Source organism: Podarcis vaucheri, assembly GCF_965113315.1.
Source record: "Podarcis vaucheri genome assembly, chromosome: 2".
In the NCBI taxonomy this organism is placed as follows: Eukaryota; Metazoa; Chordata; class Lepidosauria; order Squamata; family Lacertidae; genus Podarcis; species Podarcis vaucheri.
The window spans coordinates 42,286,683-42,304,262 of record NC_138760.1 but is presented as its reverse complement, the minus strand read 5'-3'; the positions used below and the strand labels follow the sequence as shown (position 1 = coordinate 42,304,262).

General features: G+C 43.8%; 1 protein-coding gene and 1 long non-coding RNA gene across 3 annotated transcripts in view; both read left to right on the top strand.

Moving 5' to 3' along the window:
- OGFOD3 (2-oxoglutarate and iron dependent oxygenase domain containing 3) overlaps positions 1 to 17,580 on the top strand; it is a 41,189-nt gene that overhangs the window by 763 nt on the left and 22,846 nt on the right. The window contains exons 1-4 of one of the 2 annotated variants that reach the window (XM_082204574.1): positions 64 to 244; positions 3,230 to 3,447; positions 7,378 to 7,453; positions 11,489 to 11,531. In XM_082204574.1, coding sequence (XP_082060700.1) covers positions 153 to 244; positions 3,230 to 3,447; positions 7,378 to 7,453; positions 11,489 to 11,531 — 429 coding nt within the window. In that variant the 5' untranslated portion in view covers positions 64 to 152. Of the gene's footprint in view, positions 1 to 63; positions 245 to 3,229; positions 3,448 to 7,377; positions 7,454 to 11,488; positions 11,532 to 17,580 lie in introns of those variants that run through there. The other variant, XM_082204575.1, reaches the window with a different exon arrangement.
- LOC309526894 lies at positions 12,541 to 16,764 on the top strand. Its single transcript, XR_014217013.1, has 2 exons — positions 12,541 to 15,589; positions 15,622 to 16,764. It is a non-coding gene; the product is annotated as an uncharacterized lncRNA (long non-coding RNA).

Genomic DNA, 17,580 nt, shown 5'->3' with positions numbered 1-17,580 from the left:
GGTCGCCACCTTTCCCCATCTCCTCGGTGTCTCGCTCTCGCGCTCTCCCTCCCTCCCTCCCTCCCCCGCCTTCTGCTCCCGGCTGCTTGGAGTGGAAGCTCTGAGGCTGACACATCCTCGCGCCCCGTGCGCAGCTGCTCAGTTCCCGCGCGATGGCTCCGCAGCGGCGAGCGGGTTCCCGCACTCCGGAGAGCGGCGGGGCTGGCGCAGGAGCTCGGGCGGAGGAGCGCCGCCGCCTCAGCAGGTACCTCCTTTTGTCCGGCGGGCGCCGCGTGGCCGCTGCCGGAGGGGACCAAGGGTTGCGAGTTGCAAGCGGAGTCAGGAGGGTGCGCGCGTCTTTTGTCCTCTTCTCCCTCCAGGGGCTGCGCTCCCGGGAGAGCGCCCTCAAACCTTGCCCCCCCCCCCAATGCTAAACGCCTGGTCCTCATCAATGCCACCATCCTGCCCGTATATCAATAATGTCATCACATTATTGATAGGTAGGGAGACACTTTTTCCAGTTGGTTTGGCTTCGGAGTGTGTGACTGCGATCCTAGCGTGCTAATCTAGGAGCAATCTTCTGATGAATTCAATGGGGCTTCTTTTCAAGTAGCCCTGTGTGCATGGGGTTGGGGTTGTGTTGAGTGTCGGCGCAGGGAAATCCATCCTGAGTGTGGTCCCAGGCCCAGGCTGGGGACAGTAAGCAGGAAATACGGCTTCTACTACTCCGTTGTAACCCTATATGAGCACCGCAACCCCATAGTCGCCTTTGACTGGACTTAACTGTCCAGGGGTCCTTTACCTTTTTTTTTTTTACCTATGAAACTCACTGGAGGAAGATCCGTTGAGCTCGGTGGAGCTTGCTTATTTCTTGCTGCGTGGGGTCAGGAATGTTGGCTTTTCCCCCAGTTGATGCCTGAATCTTAGAAGGCGTGGCCTTCAGTTGCCTGCCACATGTGGAAAACACTACAGGGCCATACATATGTTCATATGTAAAGTTCAATGAGTGTAGGGTCTGTGTATAATAGAGCAGTAAAAAGCAACAAATGTACACACTCACACAAGCACTTGTAGTGAAATGATACTTTGTACTTCTGTTCAGTGTGATGGGTGAAGATTACAGATGAATACATTGGGGGAAAGTGTGTAACTAGTAGTACACTGAATTTGAATTTTTTATAGAACTAACCCCCCCTTTTTTGCTGAGTGTTAATTACTTTCTTGAGTATTCTTCACGTAGTACTTGGGCTTGACACCCCTGTAGCAAGCTTACTAGCACTGACTCATTGCATTACTTTAGGGTCATTATGTTCCTTTTCTTTAACACACTCTCAATTATTGCCTAGTAGCAGCAGTTGCAGTGCTGGCGTTAGACCAAGGGAGAAGCCTGAAGCTCACTGGGTAATTGTGGACCAGTCACAGATGCTCATCCTAATCTGTCTTGCAAGTTGTTGTGAGGAAAGAAGAGAAGACCATGGGTTGCATCTAACTAAGCTCTATTCAGAATAGACCCATTGCAATTACACAAATTAGGCATGCCTATCTATTTCAGTGGATCTGCTCTGAGTATAACTAACATTGGATTCAACCCCATATTCAAGGGGAAGGACGGCACAATAAAGCATTGAGGGTATGCAGCATTTCTTATAAAAACACCCTTTCCATCTCCACTAACTGATTATGTTGATTCAGAGAGAACAGGTGGAGCACAGGTGTTCAGAGTCTCTATGGAATTCAGAGGAGCAGATATTTATAGTAAAGCATGTCTTATTAATGAAGAGTGAATTGTTCGGGATGAATTTTTCAGCAGCTTCAGGCTGTTTTTCTCACAGCTGAGATTGGATGATGGATTTGGAGCTCCATCTGAACAAGGCTTTTGAGTCAAAGGTATACAGTGGTACCTCGGGTTACATATGCTTCAGGTGACAGACTCTGCTAACCCAGAAATAGTACCTCGGGTTAAGAACTTTGCTTCAGGATGAGAACAGAAATCGTGCTCTGGCGGTGCAGCGGCAGCAGGAGGCCCCATTAGGTAAAGTGGTGCTTCGGGTTAAGAACAGTTTCAGGTTGAGAACAGACCTCCGGAAGGAATTAAGTTCTTAACCCGAGGTACCACTGTACTTTGATAGGCTTGTGCTGGAGTTCACATATACTTGGCCCATGGTATCTGGTTTCTTCTGTGCCCATGTGTGTTTAGAACAAGGGTGGGGAGGTGGCAGTGGTCAGGCAGAGGGGGACAGATCCTAACAGGTCACCCTCCAGTCAATCACCTGATGTCAGGTGACCAACCTTGGCACATGCAATTTGAAATCAAAGTCTGACTATCAGTGCTTGCAAAGCCAGGTGCACAGCACACCACAAAACTTGCCAATCAGCTAATGGATGGAGAGCCGGGTATACAGTGGCTTGCACAGGTCTTTGCACTTGTAGATACCATTCATCAGCTCTTTTGGCCCAGCTGCATCTTTACTTGCCCTACACCTGACATCATATATGGCATGAGGTGTAGGTTAGACGAGTGTAGCTTGGCTGAAATGACTGCCATGGGCCAAGTGGTGAGGCACGGCAAGCCTAATATTCAGGCCAGAGGTTCCCCACTGCTGGTTTTGAGGGTGAAGATCTGTAAATGGCTGAAATGATGACAAGCCAGTACTCTCCTAGGTGATCTTGTAGTAAGGACCAACTTCTAAATACTATGAATTCTGAACTTTTGCCTGGCTCTTGATTAATATGCACAGTCTGTTTAATAGACTGCAGAGGTGACCGACAAAGTAAGATTTTCAGTACCGGTATATCTCCTTCATTTATAGAGTACATGTTGCAAATCATATTTATAGATGCTTGGAATGGAATTTGTCAGTGCAAAAATTTTTGCTTGCAAGATGGAAAGGTGTCCCTCCTCCCGCATCATGCACTGTTCTAAGGTTTCATCTGATACTCCATACTGGATTTGTGGGAGGCCATGTCTGTGTGGGGAGAAGCCCCATTACACTAGCAAGAGTCTTGCGCTGGCGTCTGCTAGACCCTGGGTTAGTCAAATCTAGCCCTCTGTCTGCACTCTTAAGTCAGATCACTGGCATGTTCCTCTTGCTAGTGCCCATTTCACTTGCTCCAATAGCCTCCATTTCTGCAGGTGAGGATTAAGCATGGACTTGTTCCCCAAATAATACCTCTTTATTAAAATGCAACACCGTGGTTGGAGTTGCTGTTCTCTTACAAGAGGATTTTGTTGTTTTTTTAAAATTTTCAGTGGCGTGAAAGGCAGTGTCCAGAAAGACTCACGCCGGAAATGGCTGAAAGTGGCATTCCTCCTGTCATCTGCCATGCTCGGCTACCTCCTGAGTGGCAGCTACTTGCTTGGTGAAGACGGAGTTACTGAAGTACTGGCCCATCAAGGTGAAAGCTTACAATACAAATTCATCGAAGTACCCTGCTCAGAGGACTATGACAGCCACAAACGTTTTGAAGGTATTTGTGCATCATGACTTGTGCTAGTGCAGTGCTGAAGAAGGCTTTCCAAAAAACAGGAAAATGTAACTCTAAACTGTCACAGGTCTCCTCTCACCTCAGAAGCAATAGCTGTCACAGGCTCTTTGCTGTAATATCACTATACACCTGCCCCTTCTACTTGAGCAATGAAGAAAAGACACAATTCGGGATAAATCTAATGCTGTCTTCTCCTGCCTGCATTGATGTCCCCTGAATTGGACTAGATTTTGCCTCTTTTTCTGAGGTTTCTATTGCACATGAGGAGATGGTCAGAGAGATCATAATTAAGAATGTCAAAATAGAACCGACCAGAGGGGAGGCAAACCCTGGACGTAATCCCAAGTGACACATAAGAAGTGGCAGTGTTGTTGCGTCAGTGAGAAATGGGTGGTCATTATACTAACAAATTCAACATATTTCTAAGTGGACAGTTGCCATGGAAATCCAAAATCCAAACTGATCACATTCGGTTTCAAAGGAGGAAACATCCTAAAAATATGGGGCTGGTAAAAAGGCAACTGAAAAGGAAAGTCAGTAGGGTGAAAAAACTGCACACGGCTTGGGTGTTGCTCAAAATCATAGAAATGGATTCTCAGCTACAGTGTATACCACGAGTCAGTAAAGCTACTACCAAATCAAAGAGGATGTTTGCATGGTTCATGAGTAGAGTCAAGGAAGCCAGAAAATGAAAACTTCTACAAAAAAATGAAACCTTTGCACAAATGAATGAGGGAAACAAAAAGGGGAAAAAAATCAGCAAAGGAAATGAAAGCAGCCAATAATAATTAGAGGGTAGCAGTTTTAGGAACATATTCCTAAAAATATATCCCCCCAATCTTTTTCATACTTCAGAAGCAGGAAATCAGTTTGTGGGTAGGTGGGACTTCTAGACAACAAGGAGTTGAAGCTGTGCTAAAGGAAAATAAAAAGTTTACAAAGAAGCTTAATGAATTATTTGCATCCATTTTCACTTGTAAGATGTAAGGTGGGTGGATATTTTTGCCAGTAGATAACCTGTGCTTGAACAGAGATTTCCAAGAAGGGGTTAGGAGTGTTGAGGCAAATAGTGAGACGAGATTCCAGTTTACTGGCAAATTTAAAAATTAACAAATTCAGGTGGTTCAAACAGTTCAGGTGGTTCATGAAGGACTGAAATGGGAGATTGCTGGTGTTATAACATAAACTCGACCTTCACAGTTGGCCTCCATACTTGAGGACTGGAAATTGACCAGGCTTTCAGGTTAAGAACAGACCTCCAGAATGAATTAAGTACTTAACCCGAAGTACCACTGTAGTATGTAGATCAATTGCACCATTCCTTTGAATTGGTGTCCCTGGGGGATGACAGCAAGAGAGTGCCCTCATCTTCTGGAAACAGGATGCTGGACTAAGTAGGTTTTCAGTCTGATCCAGCAGGACTCTTCTGTCCTTGCTTTTCATTTCTGCTGCTTTTCTCTGTCCTGTGTTACCAAGTTCCCACTTGAGGGCACTCTTGAGATGCTTATGATGTTCTATTCTATATTCATCCTGCTCTTGGAAGTGAGAGCTTTCTGCACTTTTAGGAAGCTTCTGATTATCTCTCTAGATAAATGTTTTGTGTCCAACTTGGTGATTGGCCAGATCTAATCCAGTTCGGTGTTCTCGAGGAGAGGGTTGGCAGTTGTAGTTTATATCCTGCCTGTTTCAGAGTTGATCCATTGCTGTAATTGTTGGATCAGTGCTGCTTCCTATCTCTGGCCTGGTGTCACAGTGTAGTCGTGTCTAGTGCAGCTGTTTGATGAGATTACCACACTGGTGCAACCTGGTTAGCACACTATTTTGAGATTATTCATTGATTTGGATATGATTACAATCCAAATCAAGGTGGCTTAGAAATTAAAAACACAAGTCACCATGAAATTTTAAATGAACCTCTCAATAAAATAAAAGATACACAGAGAAGTAAAATCAGCACCATATGAACCATACCATCATTTTATTTGGCTAGAAAATGCCTGCTGGAATCATAGAGTCTTATATGCCTGCTTAAAAGTGGCCAAAGGCAAAGGGACAAACAGCTGTTGGGAGGCTATTTCACATTTTATGGCAAGAAATATACATCTCCCTGTCACCTTACTGGTATCATGGTTCCAACTTAAGAAGCAGAAAAGGATTCCTTCTTTCTCCCCCAATATTTTAGCAGTTGGCATCTTTCTTTACCCCATTTCTCCCCCCCCAACCATTCCCCCCAATTCACATCAGAATGTACCTTTTGCCCAATCATAAACATAACTTTATTTCATTTCTCCATCCCAGCCTTTTTGTTCCTGAATGATGGTGGGTGGGGAGTTTTCTGCCATTGCTTTTTTAATGTATTGGCTCCCTAGTGGCAATTGGCAAGCAGATAAGAGGGGTCAGAGGGTCAACCACTTCACATGCACCCAGAAAAAGCCCCCTCCCTCAATGTGAAGGAGAAAAGTCACTTCTAACTCTTGCCTAATGTACTGGTTTGAATGGTAATAAATGGTCCTACAAAGTTAAGAGTCACTTTTTACTTAAACAGAACTCTTACGGTTTTCTGTATAAATAGTATATTCCTTTTTATTTTTTCCTTCTGTCATTCTTTCACTCAGCTTTTTCCTCATCCTGAAGGTTCTTTAATTCTCAGAGGTCTTATTTATTCCCAAATATCAACCTCATAACTCAGTATTTGTTGCCTACTTCATTTGAAGTTTAATCAATGTTTATTCCCCTGCTTCTGTCTGGAATGTTGAGATGGTGTTGTAGAAGTCAAAGATGTAAAACTAAGTAGGCAGAACAGATTACTAATATGAGCTGTTTGCAGTACTTGCACAGAATAAGAAAACTTGTTATGTTAAAGATGATTGTCTTGATTGTTCAGTTGATTGGAATATTTCAGACAGGGTATTTATGTACATATGTACATGTTGAGATCTTTTTGGTGTTTCGCACATTTTATTTTCTCCAGGACTGAGGGAATGATTAAAGATGGGTAAATTGGTTTTAAACCGACTTTATCATTTTAAGTCAATTTAAACTCTGTTATGGGCAAGAACCTCCAATCTGCTAGAGGTCTAAGTAACCCCAAATTCTTCTAGAGATTCTGTATGCTGTCAGAACCTGAGCCAAGCTACAGAAGAGGCAAACATCTGTAGCAAGCTCCACATTCCCCCAAGTGTATCAAGTCTATTTCTTTTGATGGATTAGATAATAGATTTGTTTCAGGGAAAGCAAGGAATATTATATATATATATATATCTTTCTCCAACCGTGGACTTAGAATGCCACAGTCTCTTGCTTATGTATAACAGCCAGAAGACAATAAAGCAACTCAAAAAAGAAGTAATATTGCTTTCCATGACATGTAAGAACCACTGGGTGAATTAAGTGAATCTATTAACCGTAATGACATGGGTGGGTGTCATAAGTTTCATACTGTAACTTTTTCATCAACCAAAAATTCAGCATTTGCAATCAGGTAACGTTCACTTCCAGGTTTTTTTTTTTTTTGTCAAATTCTTTGTTGAAAGAAGGGAAGGAGAGGAAACAGAGGACATATTGTTAACAATGCATCACTTATAGGAAAACGTGAATTCAGGGTTATGGTGATGTGGAGAATTATAGAATGCAAAAGTCCCATAATTGTGGCTCTGGTTTGTGGGTCATTTCCAGTGGCTTGATTCAAGGTTTACTCTCCAGCCATGAGGATTAGAAACATGTTTATCATTGGTAGCTGAAATCCTTGATGTTCTGCAAACCACAGCAGATCCCATGCTTTGCACTACAATCTTAGTAAATTTCCCGAGAGAGTAGAAGTTGTTGTTGTTATGGCACATGTAAAAGCAGATGAAGTAGGTGATGGATGTTTGAACTTTCTTTTCTGTCTCTCTCCTTATATGTCTGTTCTAGGCTGCACTCCTCGGAAGTGTGGAAGAGGGATAACAGATGCCATAATCAGCAGGGAGGAAGCTGAGAGAATCCGTAGGTAAATTTTCTTTTCAGAAATCGTCTTAAAGGCTTTAGGATAATGCTTTTGTTTTCCTTTTTGAAAGTTGACACCATTGTTACTATTTTTGTGCCTTTTAGATGGGAACAAAGGATGGGTGTGTATATCCCGGCAGGGTCCTTTCTTTTCTCTGCCATCTTATATTTCAGGGGTTCACAGCCAGTGTGGACACTGCTTCTGTGCAGGATAATGGTTAGGGGTGCCTGTATACAGTAGGTGCCTCCAACGCCTCTTGACCCAATATCAGTTACAAGATCTTCAGGTGATCATCCAGCGCCGAGGGCCTTCTGGCGGTTCCCTCATTGCGAGAAGTGAGGCTACAGGGAACCAGACAGAGGGCCTTCTCGGTAGTGGCGCCCACCCTGTGGAACGCCCTCCCTTCAGATGTCAAAGAGATAAATAATTACCTGACATTCAGAAGACATCTTAAGGCAGCCCTGTTCAGGGAAGTTTTTAATATGTAACGCTGTACTGTTTTTAACACTGATTGGGAGCCGCCCAGAGTGGCTGGGGAAACTCAGCCAGATGGGCGGGGTATAAATAATAAATTATTATTATTATTATTATTATTATTATTATTATTATTATTATCATTATTATGAAGATGGATAAGAGGCACTTAAGAGATTGTCTCTTCAGGTCCGATGCAGAAAGGGATTTAACCACGATTGCCTCTACCAAAAGTTCACCATGGTTCCCACTTATCAAAACAGAGCAAATCTGAGCTAGTTATCTGACAAAGCTCCCACTTGCCGTACTGAGAATCGCTTTTGCAGAATTACGATTTCAATCGATGCCCTTGGCGGTGGTGGGTGGTCGGTATGGCAAAGTACAGTACAAAGAGAGACCTGTACCACTATTTATTGCAATGCCTGCTATATATAGAACCAAGAGACGGATTTATAAAACCCCTGCTTACAAATGGAACACATTGAACAGGGCGGAAGGGGTGAAATGGCTGCTGAGTGATACTGATGACTTTGTAACTTATAAAGTAGCACTATATGTGGCAGCTAAGAAGTATATTGTATAGTATATTGTATTTTAAAATGGGGTTTCAGAGTTTTTAGGGTTTTTTTAATGTTTTATGTAGATTTTCAATTTCATTGTTCTGTATGGGAGTATGACAATAAAGATATCGTATATCATAAGAAGATCAGAAGAAAAGAACTAGATAAAATAGCGGTCAATTGCAAAGCTGATTCGGACATTTAAGCTGGCACATTCTATCTGAGAACCTCCTGCTATTCTATCGTATGTGTCAGGTGCTACTGGAGGTCGCTCGCGAGTAACCAGGCAGGACTCCAAACCTGTCTTTTACAGGTTTTTATTGTGCAAACTATTTACAGTGCAGATCTCCAAAGTTCATGTCCGTCTTAGTCATTTCCAGAATCCGGGAGTGGCCCCTTCTGGCTTCTCCCCCAACATAAGAACTTAGACACCCCAAACCTCCGCCTCCCCTCCTTGCGTTTCACCCCTCTGCACAGGCTGGGTGACGGAAGTGACATCTTCGAGCCCTCCCCTCCCTTGGCTCCCCCCTTCCCTCTCTGCTCCACTGGAGGTGTGGCTTTCCCCACCACTGGACGAGGAACTGCTCCTCAGAAGTTTCTGTGGCTCCCTGTATCCCAACAGCGTCCCTGCCTCCCTCTCCTGTTCCGTTGGCAGTCCCCTGACAGTATGCAACAAATAATTTCTAGGAGATGTGACCATGGTTTATTGTATTTGCAGTGCCTGATGTTTTTATGGTTATTGTTGTTTTTCTTTTTGTTTCCTTTGTGAATGATGCCATGGCCTTTGGCTAGTACAATAAATTTTATGATTGATGGTATACAGTAGGTGAAAGTCTCCTGAGTCAGGCTCAAACTAAATTTAGGGGCAAACTCCCATCCCACTTGGAACTTGATCCAAGCTGAAGGATAATGCCATTTGGCTCTTTGGGGAAGGTTAGAGCCACCCACACCTTCTGAATCTGCTCTGGGAGCTTCCTTGCAGTCTCCATAGAAATTAGTGAAATAGCTTCCAGTGGCGGTGGGAAGTAGAAGGAGGCTGCAGCATCAAATTTAGGGGGTGGGGAATTGCAGAGTTGGAAGGGACCCAAAGAGACATCTGGTCCAACCCCCTGCAATTCAGGGATCATGGGAGTCTAGACCCCAACACAAAGGGACTTCAGCTCCCTTCCTGCCCTCCTGGTTTTTGACCTGCAGCCTTTTTCTACCTTTTACCCACATACAGTACGATCTTTGCTTTGCTCCATTAGGTTGTGAGGTGGCAAAGATGCTGCAAGGAGGGCAGGTGGGGAAAGGTAATTTTTTAAGGCCTTGCATTGGTTTGGAGTTACCAAGGTTTCCCCCATTTTTTTCGGGGGGGGGGGTCCGGTAATATCTCAGTTAATCCAAGGCAAGTTTCCTACAGTTCATGCATCTCTTAATTATTAGTGAATACTTCTGTGGAGCTTTTTAATAGGAAAGATGTTTCATGCTTTTATTGTGCGTTTGCATTCAGTGTCATTCTGTGAGGGGTCATTGTTCCCATTTATAAATTGGGATCTGAGGGTGAGAGAACAAGCTGATCAAGGTTAACTAAGGAGTCCATGGAACATTTGCAAATTGGGACTCTTGCAGACGTAAGGCTCCCAGTTGCCTAATCATGGATAGCAATTTATGTGTGGGCCATGGAATTAACGCTTGCTTTTGGACTGTGAATTCTTACCAATTGCCTTAATTACAGTTAAGTGGTATGTTGGCAGCAGCATTATGAGTGGTTAAGTCTACTCAGAGTTTTAAACCAAGGCTCCAAATCTTGCATCCCACTCCCAAATTAAGAGCCTGGAACCCAGAGCTCTAGAAGCCTGTTTTCCACCAAAATATGCATTTGCTTTACAAGTGTTTACTGCAAATACACAGGCTAGAAGGCTTCTGTATGGTGTTGTGCTTGCCTTCACTCTAGGCCAAGTATTTGCCATGACCAAGAATAGCCATTTAGTATGTTCTCTCACCCCTTCTGCTCACATCCAACCTTGACATAGTGAGTTGATTAGCTAAAGCTATTGTTACCTGCTATTCCTGAAATTCCTTAAGTTTTAGTTTACTTACCAGGATGTTAAGCTATGTGTAAACTGCAATTTTAAGATTCTGGTTAGTAAACTGACATTAAATCACAGCGCCTAATTTTAAACACAGTGGGGACCAGAAGTTCAAGCTAACTGCTGCTGGCATGCTGTGGAGGCGAGTGGGGTGGGGGGAACAGACTGTAAAAGTGCTTGTTCCTGGCTGCTAAACTGGGAAATGTGCATCTGAACCAGGGCATTGTGTAAATATTCTGCAGTTAGCAATAGGAAGAAGTGGGGTTACTTTAATTCACTGTGATCCCACTCTGCAGCAGTTTCTTCAGTAAGGTGGGGAATCATCTTTCACCTCAACTGAGTCATTAAACTCTTTCATTCTGCATGCAGGGCTTTGCATCCTGACAGAGCAGTATTTCATTGCAACTGGAGTAAATGGTCTTAACTTTGGTCATTTGTCATTAGCAAAAATTCCCAGACTTCTGGACTAAGAAAAATAGCATTTGCTTTCGCTTCTTCCCATTGCCTGGAAATGATTGGGATAAATCTGGGCTTTGTATTGTCTGGCACGCCTTGGCACTGAGGCAGCTAACCTTTTAAGGGCACAGGGCTGCACTCAGCAATGGTCAACCCACCAGAAAGTGTCAAAGTGGATGTAGCATTTTTTAAAATTACAAATCTGAGGGAACCAGATTTAGCTCACTGACTACAGGTCAGCCACCCCTGCTTTGCAATATGACAACTTTTTCTGCTAGGAAATCCTCTGCCTCTGTTTTTTTCCCCCTGGCTGGGTTCTATGTGTGAATAATTCTGATTTGCTCACTGTTATGCCAGTGTAAGTTGACCTTTCTGTTCCTCCTGTGTCAACTGTGACAGGTCTGGTTTGACAAGTGGCATTAAATGGTAAAAGGCTGTGCTGCAGTTCTGATTTGAAATTGTTGTGTCATCCACAGAATAGCAGAGAAGGGACTCTCCCTTGGAGGATCAGACGGAGGGGTGAGCAGTGTCCTGTTACCTTTTACATTCTTCTGGTATCCAGGCAAGATTCTTCAGATTTTTGTTTTTTAAATGTGTTTTGGGGAGGAGTGTCAGGAATGGGGAAGAAATGTAGGACTCTGCCCTCATCCCCGTGTGGCAAAATATATATTTTGCTTGTCGATAGTTATTCTAGACCTCCCTTCAACTGCTCCAATGTTGATTGCTCCTAACTGCAAATCAAGATTGCTTTTGGCAAGGCTGAGCTTGAAGAGGAGGAACTAATACATGGTGCTTTGAGAGTGAGGGGCAGGCATTTGTACCATGGTGGGTGGTGAATGAGTTGGGCAGCAGCTTGGGTCAGGGAAAAGGAGGCACGCAGAGCAAAAAAAGAACCTTTTCCACTTGCTCACAAGGGAAAGTATCCTCATGTAGTTTCTGATCCTGTGTTTTCCTTATCCCCCCCCCCTTTACACCAACAAGGCCTCCCATTTTGTGCATCCAAATGGGATTGGGTGTTGGACTTCTAGGGAAGCATGGAGAAGAATTCACCTAATCCCATACACAGAGCCCTGCACATGGACTTCCACTTGCGCAAAGTGGTTCCCCCTCATGCCCCCCTGAAATTGCCTGGAAGGGGAGGAAGAACCCCCAAAACAGTGCAGTGGAGCGCAGGTAGGAGAGGAGGGATTGTGCCATCTGACAAGCTGAAATTCTTGTGCTGGTGGAACATTTGCCTTAGAACAATGGTGAATTTCTCCCATGGGCCTGAATCCCAGCTTGGCCATAACCCTCAACTGGTGGTCATTGGCAGGATACTGCCACTCAGTCTAATCTATCTGACAGTAAGAGCTGTTTGACAGTGGAATTTGCTGCCAAGGAGTGTGGTGGAGTCTCCTTCTTTGGAGGTTTTTAAGCAGAGGCTTGACAACCATATGTCAGGAGTGCTCTGATGGTGTTTCCTGCTTGGCAGGGGGTTGGACTCGATGGCCCTTGTGGTCTCTTCCAACTCTATGATTCTATGATCTCTCTTGACCTTTTGGAGAGGGATGGTGGAAGATGCCGGAGCAATCAGAGGAAAAATCTGCATCCTCCAGAGGGGGAAAAAAGAGTTTGAGGAAAGATGCCTAATGTAGAAGGAGTATGGGATGGAAGATCAATGTTACCATCCTTCAGCAGAATGTGAAGCATCACCAGACTTTGCATAGTTAATTGTCAAATAAGTGAAGGTGGTATACTTCAAAAAAAGAGAGAATATTTTTGTATCTAAGCTTTTAAAAGCTGTGTTACAGACTATATGCCATCTCAGTTGTGTCCTCCCTTAATCCTCAATACATTTGCTTGGAAAAAAGCACCCTTGCTTTCCATGGCACTTTCAAATAAAGGGGTTTGAGACCAAGGTCTCAACAACCTTAAGTGTCAATGCTCCAGCTTCAGTGTTTCTTCAGCTGCAGCATACCCAACCAGAAATCATTTAATGAGGGTGCCCTTTTGTACTTGCAGTGCCCCAGGGCCTCTCAGTGCTGTGTGTCCCAGTGAACACTCTTTCAAACACCCCCACAGCCTCCATAGGTGCCAACTCCCTGGGCCCTGGGTGCCCGAGCACCCACAAAATTCCCCATGAAGAGGCCGGGCACCCACAAAATTTGGTGCCAGGGCTATGCATGCTGCATGGCACCCACAGCCCTGGTCACCCACGGCTGCAGGGCCAAGTTGGCACTCCTGCAGCCCACCAGTACAAAGTGAGCTACCTTTCCATTCTGCCCACAGAGACAGGCAGCAGTCTTTCACAGTAAAAGACTGTTCGATAGAAGGACGTTCTTTTTACTATTCCTGTATTTCATTGCATTCTGTAGCCTACTGAGAGCTGAAGCGGCTCCGTTGTTCAATGTGGAATGTAATTGCTTTGAGTGCAATCCAATCAGCTCGATTGACAGGTGTCTCTGCAATTGGCCATGGACTGTTCGTGACGTAAATCGTGTTGATGTCTTGGGGCCATTTGCCAGATGCAGAGAAATCAAAAGTAGATTTAAAATGCTAGTCTGTTGAAGAACTGAAGTTTTGATTTATGGTTTGCAAAGGTGCAATGAGAATGACTTTCCAAAATTTAGCCCCCAAATGCATCAGACCAGCTTTGAAATCATAAATGCTAGTAATTGCAGTTAGCCTTTGAATGCAAGTTTTACAATTTTCCATTCAGTTTCTATCCTTTTATGTTGCTTTACTTTTTGTAATATAAGGAGCTAAAATTCTATTTACCTTCTGAGTAAGTACAGGCAGTAAAATAATTGCGCACCAAGGATCCATAGAAAAGTTTGTTTCTAAAGCTCCCCCTTCCATGATGGTAGAGCCAAAATTGGGAAGATACAGAGTTTCTGATTGGGGCTAACAGGAGGGAAGCTTATTTCAATTCAGTTGACTCTTGTGAGTGTTGGAAGTGCAACAGCAGAAATCGTTCTGCATGCTATTTAACAGTGGTGTTATTAGTGCCAGCCAATGGCTCAAGGGGCTTGTGGTGGTATTACTTAGCAACCAGTCAGAATGGCATGAACTTTCCTGAGGTAGCATGTGCTCTGATTGGCTGTGTAGTTCTATGGGAGTTGTTCTTCTGCATGTTTGGTTGCAGGTCTCCCTGCTTTGTACAAGGCCTGCACTAAGAGACAAAGCCCCTGCGTATTTCTGTTCAAAATATACACTGTTTTGCTCAGTTTCCTCAGTAAAGTGTTATCAGAACTTTTCGCTCTGGACTCCGTCTACATTATCTTACTGACTTTGCTAACAGTGAGTATACTTTTGGAACATGAGAAGAAAGTTTGCTACAAACCTGCTACCAGTGAGGCTGTTTTAAAATGGGGGTTTAAAATAGAACTCCAGCCAGTAATCTGACTGTTATAGTTTGGACCACTTGAAGTTTCTGAGTCATCTTCAAGGGCAGTCCCATGTAAAGTGCATTGTAATACTTCAATCTGGGAGTTATCAGAGCATGGAGTACTGTGGCCAAGTCATCTCTATCCAAAAGGGGCCACAGCTGGCAAACCTGGCAGAGCTGGAATCAGACAGTCATAACCACTGTCGCCACCTGTGCCTTCAGTGACAATGTTGGATCCAGGGTTATCCCCAAGCTACAGAGCTGCTCATTCCATGGGAGTGCAACCCTGTCCAGAGCTGGCTGTCTTCCCACCTCCTGGACTTGAGAACTTGGGACACATGTGAAGCCATTCAATACAGGGCTTGTCTTCTATTACCTTTTCCAGCTCTTCCAATTGTGTTCTTTCCATATTGATGCTACTTATGAGAGGTGTAAGGACTGAGTGAATACGGTTTCTGACATTTGTATTGTTTTCTGCTGCTCATGTTCCCTCTGCTATGAGTCACTTGTACTTTGTTTCCGCAGAGTCTAAGAGTTTCACCTTAATGGAATTAGTTTATTCGCAACTGGCTGTCTCGCCTGTGCCTTTCAAAATTAACCTTAACAACTACCTAAATGGCACCTGTATATTTTGATCAGGATGATGATGGAGGATGCGACTCCTCTTAGTAGCACTTCAAGAAATCAAATGAATAAGGCTTTTGTTCTCTGTTTTCTTGTTATTGTACATCTCCATTCTGAATAATTCACTAAGGACCTCATTGCAGCGAGCAAAGGGTAGGAGTCAAAACAAGATAGCGGTCCTTGATTCTCTGCACTTGATTCAGATGCAAATGTGCCTTGACTAAATCTGATGGCAAGCAATTTGTCAAGGCTATGCATTCTTCAGTCTGTTTCAAAATCTCCTCTTGCTGCAACATTAGGCCGCCGTGGGGGATTATCATAGGCTTAAATTTGGGGGTTTATTCAACACAGGTAGGTTCCTTCCACCATAATAGAGACGCAACTGATTTTCAGAGACAGTTTCACAATCTTCATGTAGATTTTCTGCCTCAAAGAAATTAGCAGTGGTCGCACAGTTTATGTGCTGGGGTGATTTCAAGAGACAATGGGATAAAAATGGTCATGGCTGCAATTTTCCAAGCCCTAGTAGTGAGTCATGTGTTGCCTTTGGGAAACCAATGGGCTGTAGAGAATAGGTGTAGGGTTTGTGGCTTGCAATGTGCAGTGAACAGAGCCAAGGAAATAATCTCAACAATCTCAACTTTAAAGAAAAAAGTTAGGATTAAGCCCTTAGGTTTCAGAGGAAAAAAGTTGACAGTAACTGTAACTGACAGGCTCAAAAGTCGGAAGGCAAACATTTATTTATTACAATGGCTTAGATCCCACCTTTCAGGATACTGATACTGACAAGTAACTTCAATGTGCATTTAAATATGAACACAATAAGCAATATCAACATGTAGCAAGTAAACAGGAACCTTCCTGCAGGGCAGCTCACAATAGATGGCTGGAACAGTTCCTGATGTCTTCAGCTGCCTGTACCACTTTCTTGGGAGTCCTTCCAATGGACAGTTAGTGATAGTTGGTGCTGGAAAGAGGAAAGTTCACCTGCAGCAGTCTAGGGTGACTCCCCCCCCTCCTCATTTTTGAAAGTACAGCATAGTCATAGCATTACTTTCTCATGCAATCACTCCCCCTGCAGACCTTTGCCTAAAGTGCATGGCTGGGTGGGCTTGTGACAATGGCATCAAGAGGTATCCTTGCTTTCTGAATGAAGAGGGATGCCATTGCCTCTCAGTTTCAGAAACTGGTTTGCAAACCATAGTTTGTCCTAAAACTGGAATCCAACTATGCACATAATGCTAAACCATAGCTTACTGTTGCATCTGAATCCCATGATGATGAAATCCAGGGATGAAGGGTTTCTCTGCATCCAAGGGCTTTCTTCCCAAGTGAATAGCTGTGGCTTGCCTAATATTCTGTCCTGTTGCCAAGGCCATCTGGGAGCATCTTTACCCAAATCTAGGTCTAAAGCTATCTCCAGTTAAAGATACTTGAGGTCATTAAAGTAGAAGTTGCAGGGTAGACCATAACAAGCAGAAGATTCTAAATACTGCTCCCTTGACCAGGCAGAGCAGAAGACCAGTGCCCTAGTGTTTGACCAGAATAAGGTCCAGTTTGGGTAGCTGGTAGCCTCACTGGACATATTTTTTATTAAAGACTTTAGTGTCAAGAACTTTAAGCAGTTGTGACAGTTCACAAATCCTGATTCGAAAATTGAGGCTTCTGTGAATTTGCCATACTTTGGTCCACATTACCAAAGAATAGAACATGGACCCAAAAATATCTGCTGTGAGATTTTTTTTTTTTTTTGGTGCAAAAGCAACTGCTGTTTATTTCTTTACAGCACAGCTGTTTAGCAAATACTGTGGTACCTCGGGTTACATATGCTTCAGGTTACAGACGCTTCAGGTTACAGACTCTGCTAACCCAGAAATAGTACCTCAGGTTAAGAACTTTGCTTCAGGATGAGAACAGAAATTGTGTGGTGGCAGCGGGAGGCCCCATTAGCTAAAGTGGTACTTCAGGTTAAGAACAGTTTCAGGTTAAGAACGGACCTCCACAACAAATTAAGTTCTTTTTTTGTTTTTTGTTTCATAAATTTTTATTCACATTTGCACATATATACAGGAAAAACATAAACAAAAAATCCACCACAGACCTTATACAAATTATATCCACAACTGATCCTTGGACTTCCCTCCACTCCTTTGGTAAGTATCAAATAAATTATATAGTTGCATACTTTTTAACTCTTTTACATAGGCCTTTCCCGCTGTTAGAGTTATTTCAACCCCGCCAGTGTCACCTGAACTTTAGATTCCATATACAGTGGTGCCTCGCAAGACGAAATTAATTCGTTCCGCAAGTTTTTTCTTCTTGCGAGTTTTTCGTCTTGCGAAGCACAGTTTCCCATAGGAATGCATTGAAAATCAATTAATGCGTTCCTAGGGAAACCGCCTTCAGACCAGGTCCGGGGACAGTCTGTCCCCCGACCTCGTCTGAAGGCTGGGGGGGGGGAACAAGGGCTTTTCTTCCCACTGCCAGCCTTCAGAAGGCTGTTCTGAAGGCTGGCGGTGGGAAGAAAAGCCCTTCTTCCCACCTCCCGCCCTGCAAGCTCCGGGGGCTTTGCTGCCG